The sequence below is a fragment of the Arachis duranensis genome, chromosome 9, assembly GCF_000817695.3.
Source record: "Arachis duranensis cultivar V14167 chromosome 9, aradu.V14167.gnm2.J7QH, whole genome shotgun sequence".
In the NCBI taxonomy this organism is placed as follows: Eukaryota; Viridiplantae; Streptophyta; class Magnoliopsida; order Fabales; family Fabaceae; genus Arachis; species Arachis duranensis.
In genome coordinates, this window is record NC_029780.3 from 412499 (window position 1) to 427576 (window position 15078).

Sequence of the window (15078 nt, forward strand, 5' to 3'; positions counted from 1 at the left end):
CCACTATATGATTGGTTTAACATAACACATGCCATAGTAACTATATTTCTAGTAATAATTAAAATGTAATTATTGTGTCCATAATCCAAGAACAAGATAATATAATGTTATAAAATGTGTGAGTGGAGCAAGCATGAAAATAAAGCAAGTAGCAACTAAGCAAAATATGATTGATTGTTAAACGTGTATCATCACTTTGGCATTTTCTTTATTATTATTATAATTATTATTTTAATACATTTGCATGCATGTATCATCATTTAATTATTATGTTGTGAGCTTTATAAATAGCAAGCTTATACACCAAAATCATCAGTGTAGTGAGTGCCTGATTAGTTCCATAGAAATTAAACAACAAATATACATAGACAACATGAAATTCTGTTCTACCTTTCTTATTATTTCTCTCTGTGTTCTTCATACTACTCTTATAGCCACCCAGGCAAGACCCTTGCCACTTATTTTCGGTAAGTATCTAATTATTTATGTTTTTTTATGTTAAAGTTTTTGAACAAATAATTTTATGATATAATATCATAATCTTTATTATTAAATAGTCTAAATTTTATTTTTTATTATTTAAAAAAAAGAGTAATTTAAATTTTTTTATAAAAAATAAAAAGATTCAAACTCGCCACCTTTTAAATAAGTATGATAAAACTATGCCACTTGGTGCTTCTCCTTTTGCGTATTTTATCTTGTAATTAATTATTTTCTATTTTATGGTTAATACATAGCCAATATTAATTTAATTAATTACCCATGCATGATATAGATTGTGGAAGCAAATGGATAATGAAAAATGATAATTATTATGTGAATCGTCCATCAAGAGGCACACCACCGCCACCAAAAGTAAATCCGCCACCAAAACCAGGAGTTGGAGGAGGAGTTTCATCACCACCACCACCACCCAACAACAACAATAATGATGTCATTGCCTACAAATTCTCCTCTTTGGATTTCATTCCAATCCATAACACTGCCTCAGCTTGATTTACAAATGTTTATAATATATAATTAATAATATAATAATGCTTCTTTCTTGGATATGTATGATTAATTACTAAATAGATATGTATTGGTATGTTTATTATTAGATAAAAACTCAGTTACAGTCGACTTCACGTGAAATTAATAGCTGAGAACTGTTAGATGAAAATTTAGTCAAATCAGTCAAATCATCTAACAACAGGTATCAATTTCACGTAAAGTCGATTGCACCTCAGTTTCTACTTTATTATTGTGTTATATGTGACCTTTAATTTGATTAATAATATAGCAATTAGAAAATAATTATCTGCTTTTAGTGATTGTGTTTGTAATTTTTAATTTCATTAGTGTGATGAGACATGAAAACTTTGTATACTATACATAAATAATTATCTGTTTTTAGGAGGTTGATTAGTTAAAAACATAAGGTATTTTGTATATTAAATTACTAAATAATTTTAGCAACGGATTTTGTCCTTCAAATTAAAATTACTCGTAAAATTTTAGAGTTTAGAATTTAGAATAAAATTAAATTTTATAATGACAAGACTTTGTTGAAGTTATTATAGAACGTAGCCATGCAATACTATATATTTGTAAATAATTATTTAAAAATTGGAAAGCATATATAGTATAATTATTTATAATTAGTACGTGCGTAACAACGACCAAATACAATATAACCAACCAACTAAGTACATTAATCTAATTTTAATCAAAATTAATTTACAAAAATACATGCATACTAACATTTATTTATAAACGTTAATCTAAACACATTAAGTACCTGCATCTTAAAATCCTAGCTAGCTAAGCTAGACTTACATAATTATAATTAAAAACAACTAATAAATTATCTTCTTTTATTATTACTGAACCCTTTGACTAGTTATAAAAGAAAAATAATACATAAGCACTTAATTATGAATATTCATGATAATATAGCTTAATAATTAATTAAGCTGAGGCAGTGTTATGACATTATGATGAAACTGCTGCTGGTCCTTTTGGTGGGTTAGGATTTGGGGCAGGAGGTGAATGAGATGGTGATGGACGCAACAATTTTCCCACCACAGGCTCTATGTTTATTTCCATTAACCAATTGCTCCATTTCTCTGCATAAACATATATAAAACATGATATATACTTAGTTTTTAATAATATACTTGTTGATTAGTTAATTAATATATGTTCCTTAATAAAAAAAAATAAAATATATTTTTTTATTCTGAAATTTGATAAAAATATCAAAAATATTCTTAAGTTTTATTTCATTTTAATAGCATCTTAAAAATTTTCGATTTATATTGAATATACTTTTTACGACTAATTTTTCAAAAAATTTAAAAAGAATCTAATAATAATGCATAAAAATTATGTTTGGTCTACATGTATTGAGGGTTATTATTCTTATGAAATTGATCTTAAATCTTTTTAAAAATTTGCTGTCAGGGGTAAATATTTAATGCAAATCGAAAACTTTTAGAACAAAATTAAAACGAAATAAAACTTAAGGATATTTTTAAAACTTTTATCAAACTTTAAAAACAAAAAATATATTTTACCCATAAAAGAATTAATAATATTTAGGTTATATGTTATTTTTGTTGCTTACAGTATCCTTCAACCCAACAGGTTAAATTTATATCCGCAGTGATTCTGAGTTTTGTTTAAGGGTCTGGTATTGACCAATAAATTATTACATGTATAAGGCGAAATTCGAATCTTTAATACTTATTTAAACAGACAAGTAAACTGATTGCTCTGTCTAAATCTAACCCAGTTGATTATTTAAGCTATGTTTATGTTAGAAGAATATCACATCAAAATAGGAAACGGTATGTTTGATTAATTAGTGATAATATTATTACGTACCTAAGTTATTAAGTGGCAAGGGTCTTGCTTCTGAAACCATAAGAGTAGGAGAGAACAATATGTGGAAAGCACAGAGAGAAATTAGGAATACAGAAAGCACCTTCATTTTTTTTTTAATTCTCTAATTAATAAGCTATTTGGCTCATAACATTTGAAAGTACTACATTATGTATGTGTATATATAATGGATTGTTCAAGCGCTATGGCTTACTTGTTTATTTAGATTATTAGAAATAGGACAAGAGGTGCAAAAGTTGACTTAGTCAACTCAACTCTCTAAGTCAATGATAGTAACATAACTTGTTTTTTATAATCAAATTTTGGTTGTCTATATATATAATCACATGTTATGACTTTTTATTTTTTTTAACTTAATATTATATTTGTCTATTTAAAAATTAGTTTAATCACAAATAACTGTTGATTTAAAAAAATTAGTGTATGTTTTTGTATCTTGTACGGAATAATACATAAAATTATATAATTTTTTTTATTAAAATTTAAATGAAAAACATATATAATAATTATTATTATAAATATTTTATAACTTAAAAATATTAAAAATAATTAATATTTATTTTAATCAATTTGAATTAGTTGAATGGTTATCTCATTTGTCTGCTTAAATAAATATTTAGAGTTCGAATCTTATTTTATGTGTATAACAATTTATTAGTTAGTGACAGACCCGTAATAAGATTTTTTGTCTACTCACTATTTTTTTTTTCTAAAATTAAAATATTTTGTTTGTCATTTCCTTAATTACATAACTATATTTTGAAATTATTTGTAATTAGAGATATGTTATAATCACATGTAGTGTACTATTATAAATGCACATATAGAAGAAATAGTCAACCTAGGTATGAGGCATTCCTAGATAAGACAGAACTAAGGAAACTACCTCAATTAACTACCACATACTATTTTTTTGTAAAGTCTTTAATATATTTTTAGATAACTATTCACACTGATACCTTAAAATACAAAACAAGTTGTGATGGAAAAGTTGAAAATAATATACAAAGCTAGCATGATTATTGTACTACACTACACCACAAATAGTAATAAAATAAAGGCAAAGTTCTCTTATTAACCTTCTCTAGTCCTAAAACATATGGTTTAATTATAATTATATTTTCTCTTTTATGCATTATCTTAAAGAGCGATAACTACACTATGATACTCAAATAAATAAGTAAATCAAACGTTATTGTGTTGTATAGAATTTGCTATTATTTGTGTTGATATATCACTTTAATTTTACATTTCTTCATTTTATAATAAATATGACAGCCTCAAACACTAAAAAATCCTAAAAGGTAATTTCAAATGAGATATGCCAATAAAGAACTAATTGAGTTGGTCTAGTAATTAGTTCACTAGTTTGTTTAAGTAAGTGTTGAGAGTTCGAATTCCGTCTTATGTATGCAGCAACTCATTAGCCAGCAGCAAATCCTTAAATAAAGCTCAATACCATAACAGATTAATTCTTAATTTGTCGAGTTGAAAAATACGGTGAAAAACCAAAAATTTTCCTATACATAATACATTACAGGCATAAGGCAAGCACCGATTGTATTGAAATTTGAATTGAGGTGATAACCTTGAAAAAACGGTTTAGCTTCTAATTATTGTTCATCATATAATAAAACAATTTAGTGGTAATATTATTTATTATAAATTATGTTATATATACATAAAATATCAATCATTAATTAGTTATTTATATAAAATATATGTCGAAATACGAATTATATGTTAAAACATGTAAGATAATATATAATATGACTAATTTAGCAGTTTAATATTTTAGGTTCATAAAATATTTTTTATATACTATTAATCCTAATGTCTTAGTTTGAACACATTTCATATATACGCATGGTTACTTTGAATTCAATTCAGCATGTGGGAACACTACTGAAATGGAACAAGCTAAGTCTTCCAATTTGTCTTGACTAGAAATAATTCAAATTATGTACCTACTCAACACTTGTTTGTCTTGAGCCTTGAAATAATCCAAGAGCTATGTGCAATTAGTTAACTATGATGTATAGACGCTAACACATGACACGATATGGGATATGCGAACACACAAATTTTAAAATTTTATAAGACACAGAATACGGCATATATAAAATATAAAGCAGCGACGAAATTTGAAACAAAAATTTAGGGTGCAAAAATTTAATGATAATATTTATATTAAAATAAAATTTATAAATATAATTAATTTTTAAATTTGTAACATAAGAAGCAGTTAAATGAGGAATTAAAATATTATGTTGTTCACAAAATAATTTCACATTTTTATTTTATTTGATGAGTTGTGAAAGCCAACAAAGACTCACTCAGTTCAGTTTAAATCCAACATATTTTTAAATTGAATCTGGGTGTTTTAAGTCATAATAATATTTTTGAGCCAACTAAATTATTTTTTATTTTTTGAAAAAGTACTACTAAATTTTGTATAAAAATTTTGGGNAAAAAATAATTTTTAAACTGTTTTTAAGATTTTCTTTTAACTATATAAAAGTATTTAAAATATTTTTTATTTTAATAAATAATAATATATATTATTTTTAAATTTATTTTAAAAATACATATCCAAAAAAAAATTTATTAAGACACAGTTGGACATTCACAACAAAATGTCTGTACTTCATAATTAGTCAATAACAAAGCATGCGAAACCGTGTTTCTACTACCCAATTGGTAAAACTCACAAATGTCACAAGTGAGTTGATCATGATTAGCAAGGAACTGAACATGTTCGCTATTATGAGATTATAGAATGAATTATCACTATATAAAACAATCGTCTTTCATTCTTTTGGACATATTTTATTCCAAAATAAGAATATGTAAAGTAAATATACTTTCCCTTTAATTCCAGCCTTCTCTCCATCATCAAAATTTTTAGTTATTCGTATAAAAAAATGAGCTACATAATGATTAGATCCTCATTATAACTCTCCAGGAAACCAAACCCATATGATATGTACTAGAATCAGTTTTAGAATCTATGGAAGTACAACATGAAGAATCACACAAGAAGCTACGTTTTGGCACAAATATTATAACTTTATAAGAGTACAACACCATTAACACCAGTACATAAGCTTTCCTAGCAGAAGCAAATTGTGGGTGGATCAAAATCACTTAATTTCATGTAAATTGGAAGAAGAAGAATAAAAAGATCTACTTAAAAGAAAACCACATGTTGCCAAAACAAAATGCTAATCACTTGAGGAACCATCATCGTCACGATCTTCATGATCGACAACAACTTTCTCGATAAACTTTCTCCGAACTCCTTCAATGACAGCTTCTCTTGATTGCTCATTTCTATTTTGACCATCGTTTAGTACAGGATCCGATTGGCACAGAATCAATGCAACACCTGATTTTTCATCATCAATGAATTCAATGCCATAAGTAAAATTATAATTTATATAGAAGAATTTATATGATTTTACCAGCAAGGTAGCATAGACATGGTTCATATGGTTTTCCATTTATGCTAGGGATTTCACAAGGCATGAATGCTAATAGAATAAAAAAGAACAAAAACTTCCATGGACGGAGTACAATACTGTATTGGATATAGGAATGATATTGAAATGGTAGAGATTAAGAAAAAATCCAACTAATTACAGTATACAAATAACAGTATTAGTTAGTTGAAGGTAACATAATTTGTTAGTAGATTAAAGGATATTAATATATTGAGCATCAGCAGTGATCAAAAGTAAGATTAGAAAAATAATAAGAATAGCAATCTTGTAAATACCTTCAGGAGTGCATCTTCGTCCAAAACTACGCATGCCAACATAGTTTCCTTTGACTGCTCCATTGTTGTATACCAATACGGTGGGCAAATTTCGATCCGGATAGTTGGGAATGCAGTCAGTTGATATTATCTTGACAAATTTTGTTGCAGGATATCTTGTAGCCAATTCTTCAATGCATTGCATCAAAACCCCACATTCAGCAATGCTGTCAAAAATAAAGTACAACGGATTTCAGCAATCAGCACAAGAAGCATAACAATAACATTAAATAAATTTGGATCACCCAAGTAATTTATAGATACTATATGGGGACGTGTGGTGTGCAGAAACATTTCCTGTAATTTGAACTTAGAAATGTCATGTAGCATACCCATCTTTGTAAAGGATGACAACCACCCAAACATCAGAGGGAGCTTGTGAAACTTCTCGAACGAAATCAGATCCTGAAATGGGAACCACAGATCCAAACCTCAAAACTTTAGCTGCTTCCTTCATCTCAGCCAATCTCTTCTTCCTATTAAAGCACAATGATTTATATCATAAGATATAGAATAAAAACAAGACCTAATCTACTTACACCTAATTCATCATTCATTCCCATGCCAAACTCCCAATCCAAATCTTAACGAACTAACCAGATATTAATATAAATAGCCTATTCCATATCTCCATCAAGGATATTGAACTCTTGAGTTTATGAAGTCCCTAAATTGAGTTTGCGAGTAATAATTCACAATTCAATTTTATCTAAGCTTCATGACTTCAAATGAACTCTAGAGTTTGATATCCTTGTTCAACATTATTTGTTATGAACCTTAAATTCATCAAACTGGAGCAAAACAAACCATAATTACCGACCAAATTTCAATCAACAAAAGACAATCTACCAACAACAACTACCATTATCCAAATAGGTGGGATCAACTACATTGATCAAATGGCACCAACAGTACTATGTCATACATCATATCTACATTTATTTCATGTATAATTAAATCTATTTAAATAAATTCTTATACGGATTATCCTTCATCTGACCCATTCTTCTAGCTTAAACCTTTACAGGCCTCCTCCGTGTCTATACCAGCTAAGGCAAATGACTATATCATCTTTTTCAATAATGAGTTTCTTTCTCTAATAAAATATAAATCAATGTATATAAAAATAAATGCAATAATGCAAAACACCCAACCTGTACTCCTCAAGGAAGCGATCATCATCGAGATCATCTTCAAGGTCTTCAAGTTCATCCTCATTTTTGGAATCAAGCCAAGCCTTGTCTTTGGGGAGGGAATCAGGATCAGGGGCGGCAGCGAAGGGCGGAGGCTTGAAAGCGGGCGGTTTCTCAGGGAGATTGCCAAGCTTCCTCTGAATGTCATCCCATTGGGTTGATGCTCCTTCCACATCTTTGTACACAAAGTGGTAATCCGTCATTGTTTTGTGATGTTGTTGTTATTATTATTATTATAATCTCCCTAGAAACCTCTATGACCTTGATGGTAGTTTGAATTACTACAAGTTTCTTATATGGCTGAGATTCTGATTCACTCCTATGACTCTGCATCCAAAGTAACCGAAGAAGCAAAACTAATTGGTTAATATCCAAAAACAAGTTTTGAATTCAACAAGTGTATAACAATACACCCGTAAGAACAACCACACATCAAAATCTAAGGATAAGAATACCAATTCAATGTCCTTGGTTTTGAAAGACAAGAAAAAGGAATCAAATGGAAAAAGAGATCATCAATTATCAATTAAATAGCAACGAATAAACAATGTAAAGATGAAAATGAATCAAATCCCCAAAAAGTATGGATTTTGAAAACAAATTCAGAAACCTAACATTAAATTATTAATTAAATAGCAAAATTGAATCAGAAATCAAATAGAAATTTACCAAAACAGATCGTCGACGTTAGCGGCAGCAAAAGAAGAGACGGGAGCGGAAATGGAACAAGTCTGCGGTGGATCTGCGGCAGCTGAGAGAAAAGTGGAATTGCAGAGAGAAAAAGTGAAAAACTTGATTATGTTGCAATGGGGGATTAGGGGGTTTCAGCTTTCAATAGCTTTCAGCTTTTAATTTTTGGGTTCATTTTCTTCTTTAAAATAGATTGATGGCTAATATATTCTGAAAGTAAATAACTTTTTTTATTTTATATTATTAAATTTATTCTATCTCAATAATATAAGTTAATTCAAAAATTATAAATATTTGCAAAAAAGTGTTTAAAAGATACTGTTTTTTGACTAATTAATATCTCTAATATGTATGATCACATTGATGAAATGAACAAAAATTAAACTTATTAAATTTTCTATGAATCTACAAACACAAATTTTAAGTTTAACGATTATTTTGTTCTGCAAACCATAAATATTTTTCTAATCATAATATTTCTATGATCCTATTTTTTTAAAAAAAATCACATAAAATTTTTCTAATAATAAAATTTGGTATCATAGTATTCTTAATCTGAACAAAATTTTATTCACTTAAAATATAACCCAACAACAATTAGTTTACCATAAAAAATAACCCAATATTTTTTTTTCGGTATTTTATAATAATTTTGATATCACATCTAAATATACATTTAACATTTTTTCTACAGGTATATTAGTAAATTCAAAATTTATATTGTTAGAATAAATAAAAGTATGATATAACATGATCTTTATTATTGCAAATACTGATTTGGTAAAAAATATTTTAAATTATAATTTATATTATAGAAAGTATTGGAATATATCAAATCATAGATTTTATATTTATAAATCTAAACGAATATGGTAAAAAAAATTAAAAATACTAAATGAATAAATTATTTTTATGATCAAGTTTAACTATATTTTTTTTTCTTATGTGCCTCTTCCTTATTGTTAACTTAAGGTAATTTTTATTGTGTCACGAAACTATTAAACTAATTTGATTAAACTTAATTATCAAACTAACTTATGTAATTATCTAACATCACCATATAATTATTTTCCAAAAAAAAAATGCGATACTCACATTACCATCCATTACAAACATTTTTGTGACAATTTTTTTTTCAAGGTTCTTTAAGAACCACTAAAATTATTAGACTCTATTGTTAATAAATTATTAGATTTTATTTATTAGTTTAGTTGTTTTAATTAGATTTGCTCTTAGAAATATTTTATATGTTACCTATACTTTTCCAAATATTAATAATGCTATAAATTAGCTCGGGTATTGTGTGTTTTAAATTGCAACCAAAAATATAAAAATAAGTCATTAAATAACTATCATATCTACAATTACGTAAGCTTAATTTGTCATTACTCAACATTTTCTTAAATCCAAAGTTTACTGTTATTATCAAGTTTATTGTTGTTTGCATTGAATTTTTTGTCATTTCCATTTTCAAGTAGATTTTGTATCACATAATTGTTAATTTTATATATCTCAAATTAATTTTTGATAATTAATAAATATTATAATTTAATAAATTTATAAATTTTCATATAATATTTTTAAAATTTTTATTATAATTTTTTTAAGTTATATAAACACACTATATTCGAGTCAAAGAAATCACAGAAGAACTAACAAACTGGAACTCAAAAATATTTTAAGTGTTCATCATTTTAATTCTCATATCTCATTCTTTTATTTTGTAAAATCCCTTCTAATTTCATATAAAAATTATCTAATTTTAATTTAGATTTATACTTGTATATCTTATATGAAATTATCAAAAGGAGTTGGTGGTTATGTATAGAGTATATTCATAAAAAAATATGTGAGTGGGTGGTTACCTCTTAGAACCATAAAAATAATGTGTGATTTTTTTGTGTGAATTTGTACGTGTAGGATGTAATGCGGGTGCAGCTGTGCTTAGTGGAATTAGTGATAGAATTTATTCTTGAAGAGGAGTTAAGACCATTGGATGAAGTAATATTCATATCTAAGGACCAGTATTTAGTGCGGTGGTCAAAAGAGAAGGTAAATACATATTGGATGCTAAACTTTGAGAGAAATAAATTTATGAATCTAATACAAAGGAATGGGTCTTTAATATTTTCATAAGGAGATATTAAAGAATTTTACTTATGGAGAAGTTTGAAAAAAAATAACACAACAAAATCTAATGAAAATATCCTGGTGTAACTCATAAAAACTAATTACTCTACGGACTTACTTTTTGTGTGGTATTTTATCTACACTTTGATGCTATAAGAGTTGTCTTCTATTTTATGTTGGTGATATTTACTAGAGTTTTTTATAGTGCTTAAATTAACTCAAGGTGTGGGATTTCTATTTATTTATTTATTTTTTGTGTGTGTTAGCATATAACAGGGATTATTTTGCAATAAACTTAACTAATAGATATATATTTGTTTTAAATTGGTAACGCTTGTTTGGATTGATGACATTCATTATGTCGTGGAGGCATTTATGTTGGTTGTGTGTTGCTGATGGAAGACGATGTGATTTTAGTTCCTCACCTCTATTAAGATTTCTATGGTTTAGTTTTTTTTGGGCTGAAAAAAAATTGATGGATATGGTTGTCCTGTAAAACCCTCTTTTTGAAAACATATAGAAGATGGAACCTCTAAAATGCATGGTCCCTTTGGTGAGTGAAGTTTGGTTATAACTTACAAGAAAAGGCCTCTAAAAAAAGTGCAAACATGTTCATTGCAGTTCAATGCAAGTATAACATGATTTGATGATGACATAGAAGCCATTTTGGAATCAATTGGGCTTTACATATGTATTGTCTTCTCTAAACTTGGCAATTTGACATCTTATCAGTTGCTCCACATGGGGTTGAACAAACATGTGGCTACTATTCAAAATATGTAACTTGCAGGAAGTGAAAACATTCATATTGATGATATATTGAGCCATAGGTATGTCACTGTACAAGTCAATATTGTTAATGTTTTCAGCAGAAAACAGAACATGGACATGAAAGAAAACCAATTTAAAGCCAATAACAAAAGCACAAAATCTCCAAAGGTTAAAGGCATATGTTCCTCAACAAAATGAAGCTTCTTTTCTCCTTTACCATAAACTTGCTCTGTTTAAACTTGCTCTGTTTTCAATCTAAGATATCTACACTTCTCTTTAGCAATAGAAAACAATAACAATAATAAAGCATTTTATCTAGCATGACATTCTCCATGGCTTGAAGAGAGCAAGAGGCAAAATCATAGTTCTAGTCTCAAAATAAAATCCCAATTCATTGTATGTAGCAATGGAACAATTTGCATTAGCATGGGAAATTTTAGTACAAGTACAAAAAAAACACAATAATCAGATGGCAAAAAGAAAGACTAAATACTAGCAGTAATTTCAAAATTATTTTATCTCTATACCATAAAAGGATATTTTACATCTCACAATATTATATTATTATTATTATTATTCTTGTGCACAACATTTTCCCTTTCTAAAGCCACACAACCTATAATATAGTAACTCAAATGAAACATAAATTGCATTTCCATTTGTCTTAATCAACTTCTTCAATCTTAGGACCAGCACCATTGTTGCCACCAGATGAAGCATTTCCATAAGATGCACCATCTGCACCACCTCCCATAGGCACATCACCAGCACCAGCACCACCTTGGTACATCTTGGAAATGATTGGATTACACAAACCTTCCAACTCCTTCAACTTATCTTCAAATTCATCCACCTCAGCCAACTGATTCCCTTCAACCCATTCAATAGCATCATTAACAGCCTTCTCAATCTTCTCCTTATCAGAAGAATCCAACTTACTAGCAAACTTCTCATCCTTCACAGTGTTCCTCATGTTATAAGCAAAATTCTCCAAATTGTTCTTAGCCTCCACTTTCTTCTTCACTTCCTCATCCTCTGCCTTGTACTTCTCTGCCTCTTGAACCATCTTCTCAATCTCTTCCTTGCTCAGCCTCCCTTTGTCATTAGTAATCGTGATCTTGTTCTTCACACCGGCCGTCTTATCCTCCGCCGACACGTTCAAGATTCCGTTCGCATCAATATCAAAGCAAACATTGATCTGAGGAACTCCTCTCGGCGCCGGTGGGATTCCGGTTAGCTCGAATTTCCCTAAAAGATTGTTATCTTTGGTCCTCGCCCTCTCCCCTTCATAGACTTGAATTAGCACTCCTGGTTGATTATCAGAGTAAGTAGAAAAGATCTGTTCCTTTTTGGTAGGAATTGTTGTGTTTCTTGGAATCAAAACCGTCATGACGCCGCCGGCGGTTTCGAGTCCAAGGCTGAGAGGAGTGACGTCTAGGAGCAGCAGATCTTGAACCTTCTCGTTGCCTTCGCCGCTTAATATGGCGGCCTGAACCGCAGCGCCATAAGCTACAGCTTCGTCGGGGTTGATGCTCTTGCAGAGTTCCTTGCCGTTGAAGAAATCTTGTAACAGTTGCTGCACTTTTGGAATCCTTGTTGAGCCTCCAACAAGAACCACATCATGAACTTGGCTCTTATCGATCTTCGAGTCCCTTAAACACTTCTCCACTGGCTCCATGCATTTCCTGAACAAATCCATGTTCAATTCCTCGAACCTCGCTCTTGTGATGGTTGAATAAAAATCGATACCTGTCAATACAAATTTTAAGTACTCAATACATTCAAATAAAGCTGATAGTTAAGAGCCAGTTTGATATTTAACAATATTTAACGGACTCTTAACTATCAGCTTTTTAAATAAAAATAACCGTATATAAATTTTTACAACATACAAATTCTACTTTACCTTCAAAGAGTGAATCGATTTCAATGGTGGTTTGAGCAGTTGAAGAAAGAGTCCTTTTGGCTCTCTCACAAGCAGTTCTCAACCTCCTAAGAGCTCTCGCATTCGTACTAATATCCTTCTTGTGCTTCCTCTTGAACTCCGCCGCAAAATGATTCACAAGCCTATTATCAAAGTCTTCACCGCCCAAATGGGTGTCTCCGGCGGTGGCCTTCACCTCAAAGATTCCTTCCTCAATGGTAAGAAGCGACACATCAAAGGTTCCACCACCGAGATCGAAGATCAGAACGTTCTTCTCGCCGGATCTCGAAGCCTTCTTGTCCAAACCATAAGCAATGGCTGCAGCTGTAGGTTCATTGATGATCCTCAAAACATTGAGACCAGCAATGGCGCCGGCGTCTTTGGTGGCTTGCCTCTGAGAATCATTGAAGTAAGCAGGGACAGTGACGACAGCGTTCTTGATAGTGTGACCAAGAAAAGCTTCCGCAACTTCCTTCATCTTCGTTAACACCATGGAAGAAATCTCTTCAGCTGCAAAGTGCTTCTCTTCGCCTTTGTAGTTGACGACGATCATAGGCTTGTCGGCGGGGCCAGGAACAACCTTAAAAGGCCAGTGCTTCATGTCGGCCTGTACGGAAGGATCGGAGAACTTGCGACCGATGAGACGCTTGGCGTCGAAGACGGTGTTGTGAGGGTTCATGGCGACTTGGTTCTTGGCTGCATCACCGATGAGACGTTCCGTGTCAGTGAAGGCAACGTAAGAAGGCGTTGTTCTGTTGCCTTGGTCGTTGGCAATGATCTCAACGCGGTCGTTTTGCCACACTCCGACGCAGCTGTAGGTGGTGCCGAGGTCGATGCCAATGGCTTTTCCTTCTGATGCTGCCTTTGAAGAAGCCATTGTTGTTGTGTTATACCTTGTTACAAGCTAGGTAGTGATGAATATGAATGAGAAAGAAAAGAGAGAGCTATGCGTGTGTTCAATTAGCGATTGCGTTGTGTGAATGATGGATGCATGGGAAGGAAGGAGGAGGAGAGAATAAGAAGGGAAGAAGGGAAGAGTGAAGAAAATTCCAGAGAGTTTTTCTTTGGGACTAAACCAGAGAGTTCTCGACAACGCTAGACACACACAGAAACAACGTGTTAGGATCATTTCATTTTTTACTTTAAAAAATAATAAGTAACCAACAATTTTTTTGAATAAAATAGAATTAAAAATTATTATTTTTGTATGTATGTTTATATTTGAAATTTTATTATCATTATTAGCTTAATAAAAAAAAGTGGTATATTTATTTCCTTGATCAGAATTTAAAAAAAATAATTCAAACACCTTTAAAATTTATAGAAAGTAAATTTTTTTAAAAAAGAATATAAGATGATTTTTTCCCTTCTAAATTAATAATAGAAGGATATTTCGTGAAGTCATATTTGTCTCCCAAATTAGTCTAGGCATTCTGTATAATGTTTTCATTGGGCCTAGGCCCGTTAAATACCAAAATAAGAAATATTTTTTTATCACAAACTTAGTGATTAACAACATAAAATACTAAGTAAGTAGTTGATGGGTTTTTTTTATTTTCTTGAGTGAGATTTATTTTCCCCTTTAGCTTAGTTTATTTTGGTCTTAAGATCTTAGGGCTTTCCTTGTATTGGAAAAAAAAGTGTTAATCGCAATTTGAGTTAGATTA

General features: G+C 30.0%; 3 protein-coding genes across 3 annotated transcripts; 1 reads left to right on the forward strand and 2 right to left on the reverse strand.

Moving 5' to 3' along the window:
- The first annotated feature begins 310 nt into the window (after positions 1-310).
- On the forward strand, positions 311-1309 carry LOC107463748 (uncharacterized). Its single transcript, XM_016082606.3, has 2 exons — positions 311-467; positions 776-1309. Exons 1-2 carry the CDS (start codon positions 374-376, stop codon positions 994-996), a joined length of 315 nt encoding a protein of 104 aa, XP_015938092.1. The 5' UTR covers positions 311-373; the 3' UTR covers positions 997-1309.
- Positions 1310-5917: 4608 nt separating this feature from the next.
- LOC107463822 (uncharacterized) lies at positions 5918-8766 on the reverse strand. The gene is made up of 5 exons (XM_016082703.3): positions 8566-8766; positions 7858-8223; positions 7036-7179; positions 6665-6870; positions 5918-6274 (listed from the first exon to the last, which is right to left on the reverse strand). The coding sequence occupies exons 2-5, from the start codon at positions 8097-8099 to the stop codon at positions 6111-6113; spliced, it is 756 nt and encodes a 251-aa protein (XP_015938189.1). The 5' UTR covers positions 8100-8223; positions 8566-8766; the 3' UTR covers positions 5918-6110.
- A 3244-nt stretch (positions 8767-12010) lies between these two features.
- On the reverse strand, positions 12011-14487 carry LOC107463810 (heat shock 70 kDa protein). The gene is made up of 2 exons (XM_016082689.3): positions 13394-14487; positions 12011-13236 (listed from the first exon to the last, which is right to left on the reverse strand). The coding sequence occupies exons 1-2, from the start codon at positions 14286-14288 to the stop codon at positions 12152-12154; spliced, it is 1980 nt and encodes a 659-aa protein (XP_015938175.1). The 5' UTR covers positions 14289-14487; the 3' UTR covers positions 12011-12151.
- Positions 14488-15078: the final 591 nt, after the last annotated feature.

What these genes read in the sequence shown, in the direction of transcription:
- LOC107463748 (XM_016082606.3), top strand. Translation starts at nt 374, where the DNA reads ATGAAATTCTGTTCTACCTTTCTTATTATTTCTCTCTGTGTTCTTCAT. An exon ending in ACCCTTGCCACTTATTTTCG is followed by an intron (nt 468 to 775) that starts GTAAGTATCTAA and finishes TGCATGATATAG; the next exon opens with ATTGTGGAAGCAAATGGATA.
- LOC107463822 (XM_016082703.3), bottom strand. Translation starts at nt 8,099, where the DNA reads ATGACGGATTACCACTTTGTGTACAAAGATGTGGAAGGAGCATCAACC. An exon ending in GTCATCCTTTACAAAGATGG is followed by an intron (nt 6,871 to 7,035) that starts GTATGCTACATG and finishes TATTTTTGACAG; the next exon opens with CATTGCTGAATGTGGGGTTT. An exon ending in ACGAAGATGCACTCCTGAAG is followed by an intron (nt 6,275 to 6,664) that starts GTATTTACAAGA and finishes ATGAAAAATCAG; the next exon opens with GTGTTGCATTGATTCTGTGC.
- LOC107463810 (XM_016082689.3), bottom strand. Translation starts at nt 14,288, where the DNA reads ATGGCTTCTTCAAAGGCAGCATCAGAAGGAAAAGCCATTGGCATCGAC. An exon ending in AATCGATTCACTCTTTGAAG is followed by an intron (nt 13,237 to 13,393) that starts GTAAAGTAGAAT and finishes TTGTATTGACAG; the next exon opens with GTATCGATTTTTATTCAACC.